Raw genomic sequence first — 21,130 nt, forward strand, 5'->3', positions numbered from 1 at the left:
GCAGACCAAATGCAATGCAACTGCTGTGTTTAGAGGTATCCATTTTGATTACCATCTACAGATCTGATATATTTAGGAAATAGATTATAGCCCCAAAGCAAGAGGAAGATTTTACACAGCTACTGAATTTACAGAAAGCTACAATTTGTTATATATTTCTCCTTGAAATAGATTTTGGTTTTTGTTTTTAAAAAAACCTTGTAACCAGCAATTATACTGTCGTTTCAAACTTAAACTTTCTAACCAGCTTCTCTTTTCAGATTCTTTTCCCACGGCCAGTTTTGGTTGACTACTCAGGGCAATGAGAAGCACTGGGATTTCACTTGTCTAGAGTTATATATGCAGCATTGCAGGAGCTATTCCTAGAAGGGGGAAGCTTCTGAATTAATAAACAGAATTACAAGATCTAACTTCAAAGTTAGGAAACTCAGATCTTTTATGATGTCACTCTATAGTCTAAATCTCATGAGCTATGACCTCACTCCACCCAAAAAAGGGTTGCATTAAAGTTACTCATGCTTGCAAATGTCGTATCTGGCTTGGACTTCTTCATGCTAGTCAAGATCCCATTCGTCGAAGGTAATGAGACCAGCAGGGACAAACAGGAAACATGGCAGGGTGATGAGGTATGAGGGAGACAGTTTCTATGAATCAGAGGTGTTCTTCTATGGCAAAATTTTTTTTCCTTAAAGAGATATATATACCTGCCCAGGATATGCTCCTGTGCAACTTTCCTTGACAACTGGACTGGTACATGGAAGAGAAAGAAGCCACTGCAAAGGGAAATCAAGTGAGCAGCTACATCAAAAGGAAGGAGAGACTATATGAAAAAATTAAAAAGCACAGAGTTTAATGTAACCAGGAGCCTATTTAAAAAATAAAATAAAAGCGAAGAACAAGCTGGAAAAGTCTCACTAGATGTAAAAAGGGAAAAAACTTAAGGGTCGAGGGTCTCATTGACACAAATAAAGAGGCATAAACATATTCAAACAATCAGACTCAGAAATTGTTCTCTGGGAGAAACGGAATTTCTGATTTGTTATTTTAAATCTACAAGAGGGGTCAACTTTACCAGAGTCCCAGCACAAGCAAGAAATGAGCCCAGACAGCCAGTTATTTTGCAGGTGTCATTTAAGTATTTAGGAGAATTTAAACAGCAGGATATGGATAAAGGTTCACACAGGGAGAGATTTAGCCTCTTTAAAAAGAATATATACATGGGCATTACAATCTCAACACTTCTTAAATATAGGTCTTTGTGCCAATTGATTATGGTAAGTTTGTAGTAAGACATCAGCTGAACATGAATATGGCTGAAACAATTCACTGCACATTCAAAACTCTGTGTGAGTGGCAGTCAACAAGCGGGTCTCAAGTTGGCTGCTTTTAGCTTTTCCAAACTGATCAGGCAGCATTTGTCTATACACCAGAACTTGCAGGAGTTCATACAAATCAAAGAGCCTGCTGGAGCGGAGGAGTGTTTAAAAAAATATAAAAAATTCACCATTCAATTTTGCCTTCCAGTTTTAACTGCCTGGGTTTTTGCATGCACATGTTTTGAAGGAATAAAATCAGATCCTGCATAGGCAAGGTTTAATAGCGAAGCTGAACCCGGAAATAGGCACTTTTACTGGGCTCCCAGACAACCTGCACTATGGCTGACGCCACCATACAGTCTTGTCTGCTGCTAACAGTGGGTCAGTCTCAGAGTTCTAAGCAGCACGCCCATTAGATTTGCTCTGAACAGGGTTAGCTTGAAATGCCAGCAGTCAGTCGACGTTAGGAATCCTGATATTAGTAACACCCGGGGAGCTGTACCAGAGCTAGCAGCAGTGTAAAGCAGGCCCAAAGCCTCCTTGGTGCAGAGAAGTGGATGTTTAAAAAGCCTACCGCCCGAAAGTCAAATGAATAAAACACTCAGGACTCAAGACAGAAGTCATCGCAGAGGCAAACACCCCGGCTATTAACGTGATGTGCGCTCTGCCACATCATCCTGAAGACACTTGCGAAAAAGAGCAGCAATGGCTCCTCAGAGGGAGGGTTTGTAGTAGGCCATTATCTTAGTAACCACTGCCCAATGGAAAAAAATCTATGCAAGAGGTAAAGAAAAACATGAATGCTGGAGAAGATCCATCCAGACACACGGACAAGCTTTGGCTCAACCTTAAAACAAGCAGTAGACCAAAAAATAGGCTCTGGTCAATTTCAGTCAGGACACATTTAGCTTGAGACCACTACAAAATAGCTCCCTTTTAGGAATAAGGGGTGCCTAAGGAAAGGGATTACCTCACTTCTAATATGCCATGGGAGATCAGGAACGGCTTACTTTACTGAATACTAAGCTCACGAGGAGAGCTAAGCCCTCCCGATCATGACCTTATTTTCTACCTTGAACTACTAGATTTGCAGCAACTCACAGTTGAAGACTGCTGCAGTCTCACCACGTTTTATACAAGCGAGTGCCGGCTCTCTGGGACATGCTACATTCATCTCTCACCTGTATTGGAACGCTGCAGAAGAGATGGTTTGGATGTCCCGGTGGCCAAGCTGGAGGAAGGGACTGAGAGGGACTTGTACAAAGCCGTCTCTCTGTGCTCCTTAAATCGCTCTGCAGCCATAAGCGCGTTGGATAGCTCCTGCAGCGGCATGTTGTTTATATCTGACGAAAAGGGGCTGAGCGGGTTCTCCAGGCTCATTAACCAGCTTGTGTTACCTGGAAGGGAGGGGAACGGTCAGGAAAGTTAGATATTCTCTCCTTTTGGAGACAGAAAGTTCAAATTGCCGAACTCAGCATCATCAACAGCCCTGGGACTTGCAGATAAAAGTTAGGCTGAGTAGTTCTAGGGTTTTCTTGACAGTTAGCTGCTGATTTGGTTAATTTCACATTTTAAAGGAGAATCAGTCCCCAGTGCCGCATGCTTCTCTCCTCCCCAAAACTCTTTAGTCCTGATGTTTTAGCTCAAAGCCGGCTCCCTAAAGGTTTTCAACTGCTGGAGTATTTTAATTAATCATAGAAGGCAATTTTAAATGATTCTCTCACAAGAGAGCTTCAAGCTGAAATATGCAAGTCTTGCTTTCACGTGGCTTCTGGAATGTATTGATGTCCAGGAATTTTGGGATTACCCTGGTTTTTTAACCTTCATACCCTCAACACCATTGCTACTCCTTCACAAACAGCAGTCATGCACTAAGTTATTACCCCAGCAATGGGCCTTGTTCACACTTTGGAAATTAGATGTGTAAGAAGGAAAGCAGCGGCGCTCAGAAATGGCAGTACCGTAATGAATAGATAATTGAGTGCCAACACAATGCCCATACGGATCAGTGCAGCAGGATTTAGTTTACATAAGGATTTTAATCTTCTCATGGGAGCGTCTTAAAACTTTGCATCATTAAAAGGTGCAATTTCCAAAGACCTGGCTGACAAATTAAACATTAAGAACAGAGAGGTTAAGCAGCATGGAAGAATTCCATTTACATTTAATGACATGGATATTTTTTCTATATGATCCCAATTTCTTAGTAAGCCACAGCTCAGAAGCCCCTTTGTGCAGCTGGTTAAGGAGTACCTGTGGGCCTCCGGACTAATACTTCTGCCCAGCCCTGTGTCAGCAGTGGGACATATGCAGCCAGGTTTGTTTTTTCTTTCTGCAGAGGAGCATGGCCACCAGGAGTGGCCTTCTCTGTTCGAGGTGCAGAACCAGCAGGACTCCGTAACCCCTGGGGGGCTGAGCTGTCTAAAGCACCAACACGTAAGGCATGACCACCTGGCAAAACAAAAGACATGGAGGGTAAGAAAGGAGGAACCCAGGAGCTCAGTTCAGAGAGACAACCGGACTCAGTGCCAAGAAAACAGGTAATAAATAGACTCATAGACATTAAGGTCAGAAGGGACCATTAGGATCATCTAGTCTGACCTCCTGCACAATGCAGGTCACAGAATCTCACCCACCCACTCCTGCAATAAACCTCTCACCTATGTCTGAGCTATTGAAGTCCTCAAATCATGGTTTAAAGACTTCAAGGTGAAGAGAATCCTCCAGCAAGTGACCCGTGCCCCACGCTGCAGAGGAAGGCGAAAAACTCTCAGGGCCTCCTCCAATCTGCCCTGGAGGAAAATTCCTTCCTGACCCAATAGTTCTGTGCACTTTGATAGCATCTTTGATCCCTATATCTCACATGAATGAACTGTAAATTGTGCTGAAAACCTGGCAGAAGTATACATTGGACTCTTAAGCCAGGGGGATTGGCTACTAGAGATGGCTTTACTGCAGGTTTCACCATACAAACAACCGCTAAGACCAGCAGGCAGAAATCAACCATTCAGGAAGCCAGCATTCATTGCTTCTACTCATTCTAGTTCTTTATACTAAGTACGGGGTCCTGTGATCAGACCACTCTTTTCTTTTTACATGGCCTAAGTTTAGGTCTGAGACTGGACACACAGATCAGACTTGCCCAATAATGGTTGCAAGTCTCCAAGGACAGAAACGTGCAGAGACTGCTTACCAGACATTGACCTGACTCTGTTGCGAGATCCTCTGCACACCTGCTGGCCAGCTTGAGATTCCAGCTTTGCTGGAGCTTCTTTAGTTTGTCTCACTTGCAAAACAGGGTCTGAACTAAGGCAGGGGAGGGAGGGGAAAAAGAAGGATAACTAGTAATGTATATTCCTGTTTTTGTGTCTTTTTGTAACTTAAAGTTTTGCCTAGAGGGACACTCTATGTTTTGAATCTGATTACCCTATAAAGTATTTACAATCCTGATGTTACAGAGGTGATTCTTTTACTTTTTCTTCAATTAAAATTCTTCTTCTAAGAACCTGATTGCTTTTTCACTGTTCTTAAGATCCCAGGGTTTGGGTCTGTGTTCACCTATGCAAATTGGTGAGGATTTTTATCAACCCTTCCCCAGGAAAGGGGGTGTAGGGTTTGAGGAGGATTTTGGGGGGAAAGACGTTTCCAAGCGGGCTCTTTCCCGGTTATATATTTGTTAGACGCTTGGTGGTGGCAGCAATGAAGTCCAAGGGCAAAAGGTAAAATAGTTTGTACCTTGGGGAAGTTTTAACCTAAGCTGGTAAAAATAAGCTTAGGGGGTTTTCATGCAGGTCCCCACATCTTACCCTAGAGTTCAGAGTGGGGATGAAGTGAGCTGTAGCTCACGAAAGCTTATGCTCAGATAAATTTGTTTGTCTCTAAGGTGCCACAAGTCCTCCTTTTCTTTTTGTGAATACAGACTAACACGGCTGCTACTCTGAAACTAGTAACACAGTGGGTTATAATTCATACCAGACAAACAAATGTGATCATTCCTTTTATTTACAAAACAGTACCTTCAAATCAGTTCTAACACAATGGTTTTTAACTGGCTTCATTAGGGAAAAGAATGTTAAAATCAGAGTGACGTTTACCTTGACTCTGTACTGCTCTGGAGCTCTCCAGAGTCAAGGCCCAACAATGACCGTGTCCCTGTTCCAACACTTGTCGTGATAGTCACTAGCTTGTTACCAACCAGCCACGTCTTCGTCCTTCCCCCAGCCAAGAGGAACTCTCCCACAGGAGACCTAGAAATACAGTCTGGAGTGAATACAACTCACATATGTCGCCCAACACCAGCGATTCAGCCGGGAAGTTATTTTCTGCATTGGGGTTGAAAAAATTCCTGCTCTTTCTGCATTTATATGATGACATTTCTTGCAAGCTGCACCAAGGTAAAACTGGTAAAGCATAAAAATTCTCCATCAGGATGAAGGACACGCTGCCTCCAATATCAGTTACTTCTCTGGCTTCTAGACAGCATTGCAAATTTATTCCTGGCCTCGATGCAGCTGATCCCTGCTGCACAACTCCTTCCAGGATACCAAATTAGACTAAAACTTCAGTGTTTCCAATTTGTGCAGCACCTTTCATCCTGAAGGATCCCCAAACACAACACACACAGACACACAGTCTCTGATGGGAAGGAATATAGTCATCTGGCAAACTGCATTACATTGTGGGAGGTGAGGAGGGTGAAATTTAGCCCACGTACTGGAAGCAAGCCTCTGCTCATAGGAAAAGTGCTTTAGGTGTCTTCAAAAACCACACAGAGCAGAAAGGTTGTTAAAGGTTTCATGCAAAAAGACTGAACGGTTTTCAATGTATCTACTCTGGAAAGGCTCAATGCTGAGGCAGTCCTGACAGGATTTGATCCACGGCGCTAGGGCAGTTTTGTGTTGCCAAACTTCATGCTAAGTCAATGTGTTGGATCATATTAAAGAAGTTCTGTATTAAAATCACAAATGAGTTTGATTCCCCATAGTTTAAATTCCAATGTATTACTAATTAAGAGGTCTCTTGGTTTTTGGTACTGTTTCTCTCCCTGTGTGTGTGAAACTTGCAAGCTGCTAATTGCGTTAGCACATTCTAAGACAGAGTCTGTTCTCAAAGCAATTCACACAGAGAGAGACTCAAAGCAATACTCTGTAACAACAGAAACAGCACCCAGAGACTCTCCGCCCTTTTGTTGTATTAACAATTGTGATTAAAACAGAGATAGAGGATGTATGTGGATGGATGCTTAGTGTGGATAATAACTGAATGATCAGGGAGGTGCCAGCCTAAGAATCCAGTGTCCATCGGCTGAAGAAGGTGTCAAGTGGAAATAACCAGAGGACCCCCGGTGGGCAGACTGGAATCCACACAACAGCCTCAAGAATGGGAGAACCAAAAAACAAGATAACATCTGGCAGCACGGAGCTGTCAGGAATGTGCTATCTGTCAGCAACAGCATGATGAAGCAATTCCCATAGACTGGCATAAGAAGAAACTCCTATAAAAATGGACTTTAGAAAGTGAGAACTTTGGGGGGTCCGATTCTGCAAACCAACTTCCAGGAGCATCAGATGAGCATCTGAAAAGGCCCTGCTCCCTCCTCATGTCCAGGCCACCTGGCCAGTGGCTTGGCATGAGCAACTCTAAGGCTGGTAACTATGATAACAACCTTGCAGAACCGCTGTGTGTGTGTGTGTATGAATGAATGTGTGAATAAATATGAGATTGAATGGAATGTTATAACTATAACTAACTCCTTACTATGATTCTTTCTGTATTCACAATAAATGTGGTATTTTGCCTTTTCCCCTTTAATAAGATCCTGCTGGTTTTTAATTTATTGGTATAACAAATGAAGGTTTTAGCCAGAGGGGATGGGTTAAGCATATGAGACTTGCTGTGCTCATAAGAACCTGAAATTTGATCCAGCAATTTCCTGCTGATGAAGCGAGACGTACCTTTAGGCCAAAGAATAGCTAATTCCATAACAAGTAACTAACTCCCACCTCTTGGGCACCGCAGTGAAATTTGAAAAGACGTATCGGGCCATCATATCCAGACAGGTCTCTGTGAGTTCCAAGTGGAGGTTTTTTAAGTTGTCATCAGCCTGAGCCATCGAATTCTCATCTGCAGAGCCCAGGCTTGAACTAGTGATGGATGTCTGTATCCTACTGAGAGACGGAGTTTAGAGTGTGTCAAGTTACACTGCAAAATAGAGACAGTATGTCATCTGATCAGCACTAAGCCACGGAGCAATCTGCAATACATGCACATGCCACAATAGGTTTGACTATGTCCACACATATCAAACCCAGGGCTCCTCAGAATCATTCTCAAATCACCAATATTATATAGTCATTGAAGATGACAGCTATGTCACCCCAGAACTGGCAGCTCCTCTTGAGAAAAAAATGGAAGTATGGCTGACATTTGTGCAATTTGAGCAGGGTCAGCTTTAGGAGGGATGTGGTGCAGAACAGCAAGGCAAACAGTAGCGTTACATATATTGATTTTAAATTGCAGAAATAAAATTCAGAGTTATGTAAAATCTAGCTAAACCAGTGGCAAAAAAAATTGAACTTTGCACACAATTAGTACATTGATATAAAGCAATTATGTCTTCAAGTAATTGTATTTTAAGCAATGCAATTTTGAAACAATTGCAATAGCAGGCTGTGTTACAGAACTTGTTATAAGGAATACCTCTAACAGTCATTTGCAAAAAGATTTGGCTGCATCTCAGCTGGGTTTATATTATGCAGCAACTTCTTTGGTATTATTAGATACTAATTATTTAAATGTTTTGTTACCTATAATTTAAATATAAATAGAGGGACATTAGATTTTGAAGCGTCAGATGCATTTTTCACAATAGTTACTTCTACGTCCCTCCCCCCAAAACATGTTATCAAAAACAGAAAATATTTGCAATGCAATTCCAGTGACAGTACGATGCTTATTTCCTGTAGCCTAATAACATTCATTTTCAGATAAAGAAACTTCTAGCCATCATATTCGTAGCCAGCAATTTAATATTCAAGGGACAAATTCAGAAACAGGAGAAAAGGATTTACAATTTTAAAAAGATGTGATATGGCCAAATCAAGAGTCAACGACCAAACTATTTTCTTTGGTCATGAAAACATTAACCGTTTTGTAAGGCCTGCCCTTCACTGTTTTGCCCCTTAGATACAATATCTTGTAATTTATCTTAGATAAATTAATGCATTGATGGTGAGTTGCTTTATATCAACAGACTTCTGTGTGCCTTTTTCCCAGCAATAATCATATGAACCATTCTCTCCGCCTTGCAGGGAAAGTTTGCACACAATCCTAGCAGAAAACTGTGACATTCGTGCTTCAAGTTGCCTTTGGAAGGCTGTAATTTAAAAGCCGTTTAACAAAGACTCAAACCTGCACAGAATGCAACCTTTTTATCCTTAATCTTTACTCTGCAATAAAAGAAGCTTTCATGAACAGAGCACCACTAAATCGAAGCACAGGGCAATGTAACGCCACCACAACCGGCATCGGTAAACCACAGGACCTCCGTGAAGCTTTTCCAAAGCATATTTTGTAGACAGGACCCGATTTCTATTTTCTGAAGGTCATGCAAGCATCCCACATGCAAGCCCACCCTGACCCCACCCACCCTTGCAGCAAAGTTTCCAAGTGCAGATTCGCTCTTGGATTCTCCCCCTTTAAGGTGCCACTACCTGCAGACCACATGTTCTGACACACTGATGCTGCGGGATCGGAAGGCATCAACTGCAGAGGGTTCTTTCAGCTCTTTCACTGGAGGAGAGTTATTCAAGCCTTGCCTTGCATTTTTGGCTATTCTTAAACTACTAGGTGAAGAAGCACCAAACCCCGAAAGAGGTGTAATTGCACAGGTCACAGGAAGGGAAGAAATCATTGTAGGGATGGAGGTTGAAAGGTCACAGGTCACAGGGTCAATATTGGGGAATCCCAGAGGGTGATGTAAAACAAAAACAAAAAAATGTCAAAAAGGAAAAATTAAAACATAAAACCAGGCAGAGCTGAAAGCATAAAAATCACTTTTGAAAACAAGATTTTAACAAACACTACAAACAAATGAAATTAGTACGAACAAAAACTGATGTAAATGATAGTTGGAATACTACGCTGCACTGAGGAAGAGAAAATAGGTTTTCACTCGGATTTGGTATCAAGGTTTCTCCAGTCTGAAGAGCTGGGCTTGTTTCAACTTCCCATTTTGTTACTCTAACCAGGGGCTCTCCTGCATTATTATCACCGTTAAATAAGACTTGTATAGAGACTTTATCCTGAGATCTCAAAGTGCTTTTCAAACAGTAAGCCTCAAAATATCCATTTGAGACAGGCAAGGGTCTTTGTTTTATCTCTCTGGAAACTGAGGCAGAGAGGTTAAGAGACTTGCCCAAGGTCTGAAAGTGAGCCAATGATTAAGCTAGAAACAGAACCCAGGTGCCTTGACTAACCAGTAATAGTTTCTCCTGCCTTGCTTGTGTGTAATTACAAGCATGAGGAATAAGGTTCTTTTCCCAAAAGGCTCTGGGACACTAGACACGAACTAAGCTTTCTAATTTGTCCTCAATGAAGTCAGACCCATGGACCTGATCCTGAAAACCCTTACTCAGAGAAACAGCATCATTGACTGGGACTTCTTCCATAAACAAGGGTTTGCAGAGGAGTCCATGTTACTATCCAATTACAGTTTGCATCCCCTAAGAGAATTTTGCAGAACTAGCCACGCGGATCCAATTATGTTAACAAGAGCAACAGCCTTTCAGAATTAGTAGTATTCCAACCCAATGAAATTAAGTAGGTTTTGGGAAAAAGTCAGATTGGAAAAGGTGTCTATTCCAAATTTTAAAAAAGAATCAAGGAGATGAAGGATTAGAGAATATTAACTTGCAAACACAAGACAGGGTTTACAGCTATGGCATTAAGGTGAGGATGGTGTTTCTTTTTTACAAGATCCTTATTATACCTTGCAATTTAAAGGACAGGCACTTTCCTTAGAGATTTCAATGTTACTATGGCCTCACTGTAGAGAAACGCTGAAGCAAGTTCAGTGAATCAACTCAAAGAGGAGTCCACTGGATAAGCCACCTTTGCAAAACATTGAGTAAATTCCAAACTATATCTTCCCTTTCCTCTCTGCAGATGGTACTTCAAAATATCAATGACTGCTTCCAACAACATTAATACTTGAATGGACTTCAGGGTTCTACCTGAATTGAAGTACTGATTTCAAAACACTCCTTCCTAGTGGGATCGGTTTGTGAAGATACTTTACAGTGAGTTGCTTGTTAATTACACAGATTTTAAAAAGTGGACACTACCTCCTCTCCTCTTATGAAACTGAAATCTAGACTCTGCTGCCATATAGAAACTTTCCAGGACAGACTGGTTTGTCATTCTAGTTTTCTTTCCTTTCAGAAGGGATCAGAGATCCAGAACTCTCTTCTTCACAGAATTATAGAGCAGCAATAGGTCAGATTCTGGATCTACCAGAGTTTAGACTGGGCAAAAATAAAGTGGTGGCTCTCATAATCCACCCAACTGCTCCAGCTTGTACTCATTGCTATTAAAATGATCTGCAATGAAATCATTTAAGCATCCACTGTTAAACTATCATTAAGATGCAGAATTAACAAGCCACGGAGATGAACAGAGCATGCATCCCTCTCACTATTTTTATAGCCAGCACTATGTTGGTTCACATTCAGCTGACAGTATTATTTTTAGAATGTAAGCTTACATTCTGCAGAAGTGGATGCGGGCAACCAGTCATGTCTTAGTACAAATACATACCATTAGCCACCCGCTCGTTCTGACTTCAGGTTTAACAACAACTCAGACTGTGTCTTAATACAGAACATTCCGGTTATCAGAAAGATTACACAGAATCTTTAAGGACACAGATAGTTCTCTCCACAAAACACAGGAAAGCATTTGGCATTTAAACAGCTCCTAATGAAGAGCTACCCATAGCCCCAAATGGAACGGAATACAATTTACCTTTTCGGCCTCTCGTTCAGACTTGTACTGCGAGCCCTGAAACTGTCCTTCTCAGGGGTGTCATCAAATGAGAGGAGGACGTTTGACCGCAAGCCCTGCCAATTTGGACACACAGATAATGGTTCAAACCATTGGTATTTGCAGCCCACATGCCATGAGCCAATTCTCAGGAGCTACATTTGATTTTGAAATTCTAATGTATTAATAAGTACAGGTGAGTTATTTTGATGTAAAATAGAATCTCTGTAAATTGACATCAATAATACCCACAGATTGCAGTTCTCAGAGCACCCTTTGTATTGTAAGATCCAGCATTAGCTGTTACCTTTGTAATGTAGGGAACAAAGTCTTTCCGGAAGGGCAGGCGACATCGGATGAACCACATAGCGATCACATGGTGTGCCAGGCACACGATGTACTGGTTAAACCTGAACAGGGGAAGATTTCAATAGTTTAGTTGTGCAATCTGAACACATTTTCAGAAGAGATGCAGTTCAATTCTAATATTACAGAGATGTGGAAGAGAATACTACTGTAAGTTGAAGGGGGAAAGGAACCTAGAGTGCAATTAGCAACATGCACTATTTGTCTTGAAGCTAAATATGGCCCTCCCTCAGCAACAAGACCATATATAAAGGTATCACACACAATTATATGTTTCCTCTGTAGATCTTAAAGCACTTTACAAAGGTAAGTCAGTCTCATTTTCCCCAATTTACAAATAGGGAAAAGGAGAGAAAAACAACAACAACAAAAAAGATGCGTAAACTTACTTGGAGGGATTTGTATATGGCAGAGAGATGGCAAACACGCTAGCATACTGCTCAGCTGCAAAGTTCCTATAGAGGTGAGGCAGCCTGGCTAGAGCTGAAACAGGTCAATAAGAAAATCATTTGTGAAGTCTCGATGAGAGCACTTTGTTACTGACTCAGGATTGAGCTGAAGCATGCAACGTTTTCTAAACCACTTGGTGCCAACAGGAAAGCTAATGTGACATTACATTCTCTTAATATTATTGTGCAAGGAGTAAGTTACAAGGAGGGAAAGATGACCCCAGATTTTCCAGTTCTCCAATGTTTTTATATGTAAAGCATGTTTCTTTTTTCTCAGTGCACACGTGCATTAGGCTGAGCAGCTGGGTTACATGAGCAAGAGGAGACTAGATGTTCAGATTTTATGGCAGTTGCAGCACTGTTACCAGAAATACAGTGAACTCTAGAACAAGTTGTATCTGACCTTAAAGTAAACCAAGATGATGATACTCATGCTAAATAATACAGTTAGCCTTTTCACAGCCACTGAAGAACACAGGTAAAACACAATTCCCACTGCAACTTACTTGAAAGAAATTCTAAGAGAGGTATCGCCATGTTTGCTGTAGCAGAAATGTGGGTTAACTTGACTATCAAGACTGGCAGTGCCTTTATGATGATGTCAGGCATCTCAACGCTGCACACGGATAAAGCTACAACGCACTGGTTTGCACAGCGATAAATTAAGCCATGTTCCAGGCAATAAACCATTTCACGCTAGAAGAACAGAACAGAATACGCTCAGTATAATAAAATAAGAACAGGCTCCATCTGCCACTAACCTACAACAAATCTCTAGCATTTCTACATACTAAAATGATAGTTGTGTGTTGGTAACTGCATTGCTAGGGCCAACAGCTACAAGAATTTTTACCAAAAATGCACTAACAATTAAAGATTACTATCTCAAGAGAAAAAAAAAAAGTCACAGGTGTTTGGCTCTAAATCTTAGACAAAACATTTGTCATCTTGAAGTTTTTGAAATAATCCATTTTAAGATAACAGTTTCTGACAGAATAAAAAGGGACAAAATATTTAAGGCTTTTCTGCTCCCTTCTGATGGTTATCAGGGTCTTTCAGACAGGGAGAAAGAACAGAATGACTATGCAGGGGATGGCAACAATAAAACTGACTATACAAAGTGCTATTAAATGCACAAAGCTCACAATGTGAATAGAGTTTTACTAACTTCTCTCAGTTACAGTCACCCTACATTACTTTTACTTACTGTGGGTATGTTGTTTTCTGGCAGAACTGCCTCTTTATATGTCCCGTGCAAATGCTTACAGGGCAACTGTACATTTAGTCTCCAAGTCTGAAATAGGCTCACATTAGAAAGCACATTGGAGACAGACTCAGACTTCACTTCCCACAGCCCATCCCATTGACAGTACCTGTTTAGCTTTGTCCAGGTAATTATGGTAAGATATCAATGCAGTCAACACTGGAACGACAGCCAGGTGCATGTCATTGCGGGAGAACCCATCTGGAGTGCCACGTAACCTCTCAGTTGTCTTTTTGTCTGTAAGCTAATCAGTTACACACTGGGCTTGAGTACTTTGCGTTTCACGTGCCTTTTAATTCAGGTCTTCTTGGGCATAGTACATTTTCATAGTACAAGAGCAGTACAGCGTCCCATTATGAAACAATATTAGCTTCCAGGTCCCAGAGCTCAATCATATACATACTAGGATCTGGATGCTGTACTTGGAGCATAATCTTCACAGTAAAACTATGAAATAAATCCCTTAGCTAACCTTGCACAGAGTTTTAATGTGGGGGAATGGATTTGCAGGAGACCATTATATACACCTAGAACCCCAAAGCCTTACATGCAGGTCAGTTTGTTTAGGTTTAGGCTCAAGTGTCCTCAAAACTCACTCAATTTATGGATACATTTTTATAACTATACTCTTTAGCAATTGAAGCATATGGACAGTTAAATATCTAAAGGAATTTAATTATCCTTAACACAAAGTTTTAAGCTAAAGGAAAGGGGTCACGTTGTTGGTGAGGGGGGGAGGAGGTACAGATTAATCCCAAAAATAAAGGGTATAAAATAAGGAAGCCTTAAAGCAAACACATTTCTATCAGAAGTGAAGTTGTGGTGTCTAGACCCCAGGAGGACACACTGGTTATTACCATGGAGCAGAGTGCAGAGCACAGCTGGTCAAGGTTGCAAGGGGAGGTTAAAAATAGCACTTTGTAGCGGAGAGACTCCGGTAACTTGTTGAGAACCAGTTTCAACACCTTCCAGTCTGTCTCCTGGAAAGAAGGGGAGAGAGTTTAGTAAGGAAGAAAATAACTTTCTATGGGAAACTTTGCATGATTTATATGTTAAATTTGAAAATAAAGCCCAACACACTTCAAACAATGATTTGTTATTTATTGCTGTGATCCTTGTTTCTCCAGCTTTGTTAGTTAGCAAAGATGCTGCTTTTATTTGACGCATGGGCTGCTTCCAGGGTTTCACCCAACTGCATCCTCTAGCTCAGATGTCGCATAGACATTTTGATGCCATAAAATGGACGGATCTCCAAGTAGACGGTGAAAACAAGCAGAAAGAGTCCGACCCAGGCCTTTTCTACATGTTTCCTCCACCCACCAAAACAAAAAAGTGATTCCAGAGTTCAAGACAACTCCTGGCCCCAAAAAAATGAATAATATGCTGTCCAGAGCCAACATTAATGCACTTCATTATTTCCTTTCCATACTCAAATATCTAATGGTCAACAGGTTTCAGAGTAACAGCCGTGTTAGTCTGTATTCACAAAAAGAAAAGGAGTACTTGTGGCACCTTAGAGACTAGCCAATTTATTTGACCATAAGCTTTCGTGAGCTACAGCTCACTTCATCGGATGCAATGATGAGCAGTAGCTCACGAAAGCTTACGCTCAAATAAATTGGTTAGTCTCTAAGGTGCCACAAGTACTCCTTTTCTAAAATGCCAACAGTTTGTCAACTCAAGTTGCACTTCTAATTTTGGGGGGTTTTATTATTAGTTTTAAATCCTCTTTGAGAAGCAGGGTGACATTTTTCCTACTGGCTTTTTGCCTCTGTTAAATGAAAAAAAAAAATCACCCTTATTTCCTGTGAAGCAGAATCCAGTGTTGGTCTGCTTGGTTTAGGAAGAGTTTTACTTGTGCTCCTCCTGGTGGCTGAAGAGTTGTAGGATCACACACAAATTTTTGGATGGAAAGTTCTGGATTTCAAGAAGCTATTTAGATACCCTCAGCTGGTGTTGGGCAACCTGGATAACATTGATTGCTAGATCATTTTAAAACACAGATCGGTCACATTTTAGGTTTAAATATAATTAATTATCTTTTAAGAAAAATAAAGCACAACAGTGTATTAATTGGCTATATTGTGAAATGGTGGGTAAGTCTCAAAGATTATACTTTTGAGATAAGATTCATGCATGGTTTTGTTTTATGTATTTTCAAAAAAGCATCCCATCAGACAATTTTTAAAGCCTTGAGTAAACAGATTAGGCTCAGCACTACATATGCAGTTTAATCAGCCACCACAAGTGGATGAGTTAAAAGCTCTATTCCTGCTTCTTAGTGTAATGAGTGTTATGATCTTCCACAAGAAATATCCATTTAAAGAAAAATTCAGTGGGAGTTTTTTGGGCATAAAGGAAATAAAAAGCTGACATTCCAGAACATTTCAGCATTAACATTCCAAACGCTTGAGTTTTAAACATGCAAATTTATGTGCAAAACTCCACTGCAGACTGAGTTCATCAACGTACTTGCTTCAAACACTGCAGGAGGACTCGGAAGAGCAGTGAGTAGGGCAAGTAGCCCATCCGAAGAGTGGCATTCTGGGAAGAAACATTGGGGCTTCCTGATGGAGGGGAGAGGGTCCCAGCAGGCTTTTTCTCAGACACCCTCTTCTCTGGTTCTCTACGCCATGGAAATACAAACCAGGTCAGTGTTTCAGTAGCCATTACCAGACACAAAAGCAAGATGAGAAATGCATATGCAAAGCAACAGATTTCAGGGAAGTGACCAAGCCAACTAGTCAGAAACATGCATCACTTTATTATCTACAACAAAGGCTGCTTCTCCAAGTTCCTTTTCAGAGATACCTCTGTTAAGAGGGTTAAGTTAAAGAGTCAGTTACTACCAAACTAGGCTGTGCAGCTTGAATAGCAACATTTCTACAAATCACTGTACCACATCTTAATGTAAAACCAGATTTCTCAGTCTCCTGGCAGGAAATTGCAAACAACAGATTTGTAAACTTTTGCAGAGTAGCTACGTAAATCCCAAGCCTCCAATACACAGAACTCTGAGGCTCCTGAGAGCTCTGCATGCCAAGGATTTGCAGGACTGGTTCCGAAGTTATTTACTAGAGGAACACCCCCCACAAGCCATAACTATGAATGTGGTCTGATAACTGCTGATCAGAATTTGGGAGATTGAGAAGAGTTGTACAGAGGTCGTGACAGACTATTAATACACACATGAGAATGTCACGGTTTCAAAGGTACTACAATGCAATGAGAAACATACACCAAGTCACAGAGGCAGTAGGGGCTAAATCTCACTGCTCCATCCTTGTTGGTAAGGCCAAGGCGGTGGAGGGAGTCTGCTCGAAGCATCAGCAGAAAGTCAAATGCCTGCAAGAGAGAAGATTTCTCACTGCATTCTGGAATGACTCAAAACCTCTGCTGATGGAATATTCCCCCAGCTTCTCACCACCCAATCTGCTGTTGTTCCTGGCCAGCAAGATGATTTGCTCTGCATTGGGGCTGATTCTGTAGGGGCTCCCACCCTCTGAACTCAACTGCTATGGAATTTATTATACACAGTGCCATCAGCTAACTAACATTTTACTCCTGCACTGGTTGTTCTACAGCTACAGAGGTATGCTGCAGAGTACACAGTAATAAAATTCCTACAAACTCCCCATCTTCTACCCAACTAAAGCATTAGTTCAGCCCCTCCTTCTACCATAGTGTTAGGAGAGAGACTATCCATACCTGCAATCTGATGCTGCTAGCAATCGGGAGGCGGTAAACGTACTTATAGTGGAGTTCGATGTGATTAATAAGCATCTCATACACCCGAGTGGCATGGCTGGCAGGCAAGCTGTACAGCTTCGTCTACGGAGGCACAGAACAACAGTCAAGACACAAACTGAAGGTTTACTTGTTAACAGATTAGCCCATCTTTGGTCAATCGGCATCAACCGTACAAAGAAAGGCAACTGTGAGTTGTTCCTGAGGCCAACACGAACAGATGGCTCTGTACAGACCCTTTGTGCAGACTCCGGAGCAATGGGCAGAATAGGTTGAAGAGTTAGCCCTCCACTGGGGCACAGGAAGAAGCCGCCACGGCCTGCCTCAGAGGATCCTGGGGATCACACATACACACAATCCCCAAACAGATCCATCTTCCTACTCTTAAGTGAATGCAGCACGTGCGCATTATGAACACTGACATTTCTATGAAAACTGTTAGAGTGGCAAGTTTGACCTTTAATTTATGAATTACCCAAGAAAGACGTTACTTGGAGGTATAACGCTATACCCCACTGACGCTGCTAGTAACGTCAACAAACAAAGGGCAGGGCAGGCTTTGAGACGGCCTGAGAAAGTGGTGTTTGGATCCTGACAGGCTAAAGTCACTTAAGTTGTTCTTGTGGAATTTCCACCATCTTGAACGGTGAGTCTCTGGCAATACAAGAAATCTGGGTAGTTTTTGCCCAAGATAGCAACTGAATTAGTGAGATTTCTGCTGAGAAATTTCAGTCACATTAGAACTCTTCTCATTTTTTATCTAATCCAGACCCCAAAAAGTCACAGGTGTGGGTTTGGATCTGGGGACCTGAATTTCTTTGGGTTTAGGATTCAAAAAGATTCAGATTTGAGAATCCAGTTCTGGCTCCTTTCTAGCTGGACCCTAGGAACGTATCACCAAAGCATTCACATTTATGACACACTGGCTGTTAGTAGATAAAGATTTAATATTTAATTCACCATATGCAAGGTACCGAGTCAAGAATAGAACTAACCCAACCATGGCTAAAATATCCTCTATTCTGTTAGTTTAAAGAGTGGGACAAGTGAACTAGTCTATGAAGTTACAGAAGAGAAAGAATTTGTTATTGGGAATTGACTGGCCAGTAAACAAAGCCCTAGAGAACACTGTTTTAAGGGAGGGATTTTTAAATGCTCCACAGTGTTACCTGAAGAATTACCAGGAGGCCTAGAACAGCTGTCTTCACATCCTCTAAAGCAGCAGAATGAGATAGAAAGTCTCGCTCCTCCAGATCAACAGGAGCCCAAAGAGAACGTGCAGCCACCTTTTAAAAACAGAAGGAGAAATGCCCTTTAAAACCCACATCGGGCACAATGAGACACCAACTTAATTCCATGCCAATAGGTCAGAAAGGCACAAAATAAATGGTCCCACTGAAAGTCTCCTAATGTTGTAGATTAGCTTGGATGTGCATTAGCCGAGCTGGTTCCAAAGCACCTTTATGCTTTTCGTTAGAGCTCTGACTTCCTCCAAAATCCAGGAGTCCTACACAGCATCCCCCTGGATCATATATATAATTAACTGTTCACCTTCCTTGTTCTCCAGTAAAGGGATTGGATAAGAGATGGAGACGAAGTTATTGGAAGTCTCACTACTGAGCAAGCGAAGCCTCACCTTTTCTATGATATCAAGCAAGCTGTTAAAGTGATGCGTGTTGCAGCCCTCGGCCAGGTCCACCAATAGCTGAGTGGCCAGTTTCCGGACTTGATGGTCTTTATCCTCTGGAATATGTGCCAGCTGTGAGATCACCACTACGTTAATCAGCTCCTCCTGTAATAGGACAGGCTGTTCAGCAAAATGTCTCCCAGCTCACTCTTATTAGCGAGTTAACACAAAATGTATATCCATGATCAAAGAATCACGAGGTCATACTCGCTTTAGTCTTCATTAGCTCGTTGTTTAGTCTGCTGGATTTCTTCCTCCAGCCTATTTAAATATCTTTCTAGGTCATCTCTCCAAACATTTAGACTATTGTTGAACTTGGACTCAGCAGCTTAGGTCTCTATCGATCTACAAAGGCGTTGTAGCTCAACTTTAACAGACCTTATTCACATGGGATTCACAGGCCTTGTTTTTCAGAGAGGCAGGAAACAAAGAGGCGGTAGCCAGTTTAACAGAACTTGGAAGAATCTGAGCAGTGCCTCTTCCACATTCCTTGCATCAGACACACTGAGCAGACATTCCTTTGAGTTAACAAGCAAATCAATGGTCTCTGCTCTGTCACAGCGCCTACCGTCTTGGATTTCAATTAAGACAGAACTGAATAGAGTCAATCCACTCATGTCAGATAATATCTTGACCTCATATTGGTACAAACTAAACTTTGTCTCTATCCAAACCAGATTAAATCTCCCATCCCCAACACTAAAAAAAAAAAGTTTTGTTTTTTTTTAGTAAAATGAATGGAATTGACAACCTCTCTGGAAAACCTTAGGATAGGGAAAGAAGGTATTCACAAGATGCACAAGGTGAAAATTAAAAATGCACATTGTCAAAATAGACCTGCTAATATCAACTCCCATTATATATACACCAAACCGATAACAGACTTAAAAAACGCAGCTATGGACCACATTTAATAGGCAAGTCCTTCCAGTCACATTGCAAAGAAACCTAATTACAGTGTCCTACATTTTCAGAACCGTTGGACTGACTCTTCAGAATTGCAGAAACTAGGCCTGAAGAACTAACACGATTAAGCATCATTAAAACATTTCTACCACCCGTTCCAGATCTCAAATGCAAACACCGCAACTAAATATCAATAAAATACAAACCTCATAAAACTGTCTGTTAATGCTCAGGACAAAAGACAAGACATCCAGAACTTTAATCCGAACTGCACTACGACACTCGTTCCTAAAAGGGAAAAAACAAACCCAAAATGGACAAAAGAGTTTAAGGGGAGGACAGAGAGCATGTTGTGACAAACTCCCTTTTTTCTCAGTTAAAAACGTTACAATCAAAGGCCACGTGAACTTTCAGCGAATGTTCTCTGCATATGAAGTTGCAACACCAAGCAGACAAGGTGCTACCATCAAGAAAAAACTGGAGGCTGTCTACAAAAAAAAGAGCTCCTGTTGTAGCACATTGGCAGCCGTATCCATCGCTAAAACTTAGAGTCAACCAGGGAGAGCATGTGTGAATGGGAGAGAGACTCTGTGCCACAACTTTAGAACCACGTACACAGGGATGAAGTGGTCTTTATCCTAATTTATTAAAAGGAGCCAAAAGCTCTGGATTGCTATATCAGGGAATCGTTCTACAATACAAAAGCATGTTCTGGGAAACTACCATTGCAGAACCCCATACTACCGGACACTGTTAAATCAAAAGCATTACTGATAATTAAGAGGTAGGGTTGTAGTTCTGATACCAAGGACGAGTGCCACTCAATGGAGCACAGGACAGATGTAATTAGAGAAGTGAAGCAGCCAATGGCCACCCTCCACTTTCTTAAAAGAAGGATGATAAGCCTTAGTTGGACGTTTTTGTTCTGTTGATTGGACAAAAAGCAAATCCTCCATTCTGGAATCACCCCCATATTTCAGCAGCCATTACTAACATTAAAGAGATCCAGAGAGTTAGATTGTTTTAACACAGACAGTTCATTAAACAGGCTGCACACACATTGAAACAACCTTTTCTTTTTAAAGCTGCAGTTTCCTACCTGAAGAACCTCTCCATTAACACCTTCAGGTTATGAATCCAGCCATCCTTGGCAGGGTGAATAGACTGAGCTTTGTACGTTATTAAGTTTAGTAGAGAAGATTCCTTTAAAAGAAAATGTAAGAATGGTCCCGTGCTTACATACTGTGCATGCATCTCCTTTCCCCTCCCTCCAAGAACAGGTTTCAAGGGGCTGTGAAGTCTTCACTGTGGCTTTATAATGTGTGCTATTTTATGACTCCCGCCGCCCTTGGTT

General features: G+C 41.4%; 1 protein-coding gene across 9 annotated transcripts in view; it reads right to left on the reverse strand.

Moving 5' to 3' along the window:
- Positions 1 to 21,130, reverse strand: part of TSC2 (TSC complex subunit 2) — a 44,046-nt gene that overhangs the window by 12,167 nt on the left and 10,749 nt on the right. The window contains exons 13-32 of one of the 9 annotated variants that reach the window (XM_073361708.1): positions 20,876 to 20,979; positions 19,983 to 20,064; positions 18,820 to 18,975; positions 18,365 to 18,469; positions 17,145 to 17,267; positions 16,675 to 16,781; positions 15,909 to 16,062; positions 14,294 to 14,416; positions 13,546 to 13,680; positions 12,679 to 12,868; positions 12,113 to 12,206; positions 11,665 to 11,767; positions 11,340 to 11,434; positions 9,029 to 9,160; positions 7,319 to 7,483; positions 5,411 to 5,563; positions 4,510 to 4,622; positions 3,570 to 3,767; positions 2,498 to 2,713; positions 705 to 773 (exon numbers count right to left, since the gene is read on the reverse strand). In XM_073361708.1, the coding sequence (XP_073217809.1) occupies positions 705 to 773; positions 2,498 to 2,713; positions 3,570 to 3,767; positions 4,510 to 4,622; positions 5,411 to 5,563; positions 7,319 to 7,483; positions 9,029 to 9,160; positions 11,340 to 11,434; positions 11,665 to 11,767; positions 12,113 to 12,206; positions 12,679 to 12,868; positions 13,546 to 13,680; positions 14,294 to 14,416; positions 15,909 to 16,062; positions 16,675 to 16,781; positions 17,145 to 17,267; positions 18,365 to 18,469; positions 18,820 to 18,975; positions 19,983 to 20,064; positions 20,876 to 20,979 (2,617 nt within the window). Of the gene's footprint in view, positions 1 to 704; positions 774 to 2,497; positions 2,714 to 3,569; positions 3,768 to 4,509; positions 4,623 to 5,410; positions 5,564 to 7,318; positions 7,484 to 9,028; positions 9,161 to 11,339; positions 11,435 to 11,664; positions 11,768 to 12,112; positions 12,207 to 12,678; positions 12,869 to 13,545; positions 13,681 to 14,293; positions 14,417 to 15,908; positions 16,063 to 16,674; positions 16,782 to 17,144; positions 17,268 to 18,352; positions 18,470 to 18,819; positions 18,976 to 19,982; positions 20,065 to 20,875; positions 20,980 to 21,130 lie in introns of all 9 variants that reach the window. The other 8 variants (XM_073361707.1, XM_073361705.1, XM_073361706.1 and 5 more) reach the window with 8 other exon arrangements.

This window comes from Lepidochelys kempii, chromosome 10, assembly GCF_965140265.1.
Source record: "Lepidochelys kempii isolate rLepKem1 chromosome 10, rLepKem1.hap2, whole genome shotgun sequence".
In the NCBI taxonomy this organism is placed as follows: Eukaryota; Metazoa; Chordata; order Testudines; family Cheloniidae; genus Lepidochelys; species Lepidochelys kempii.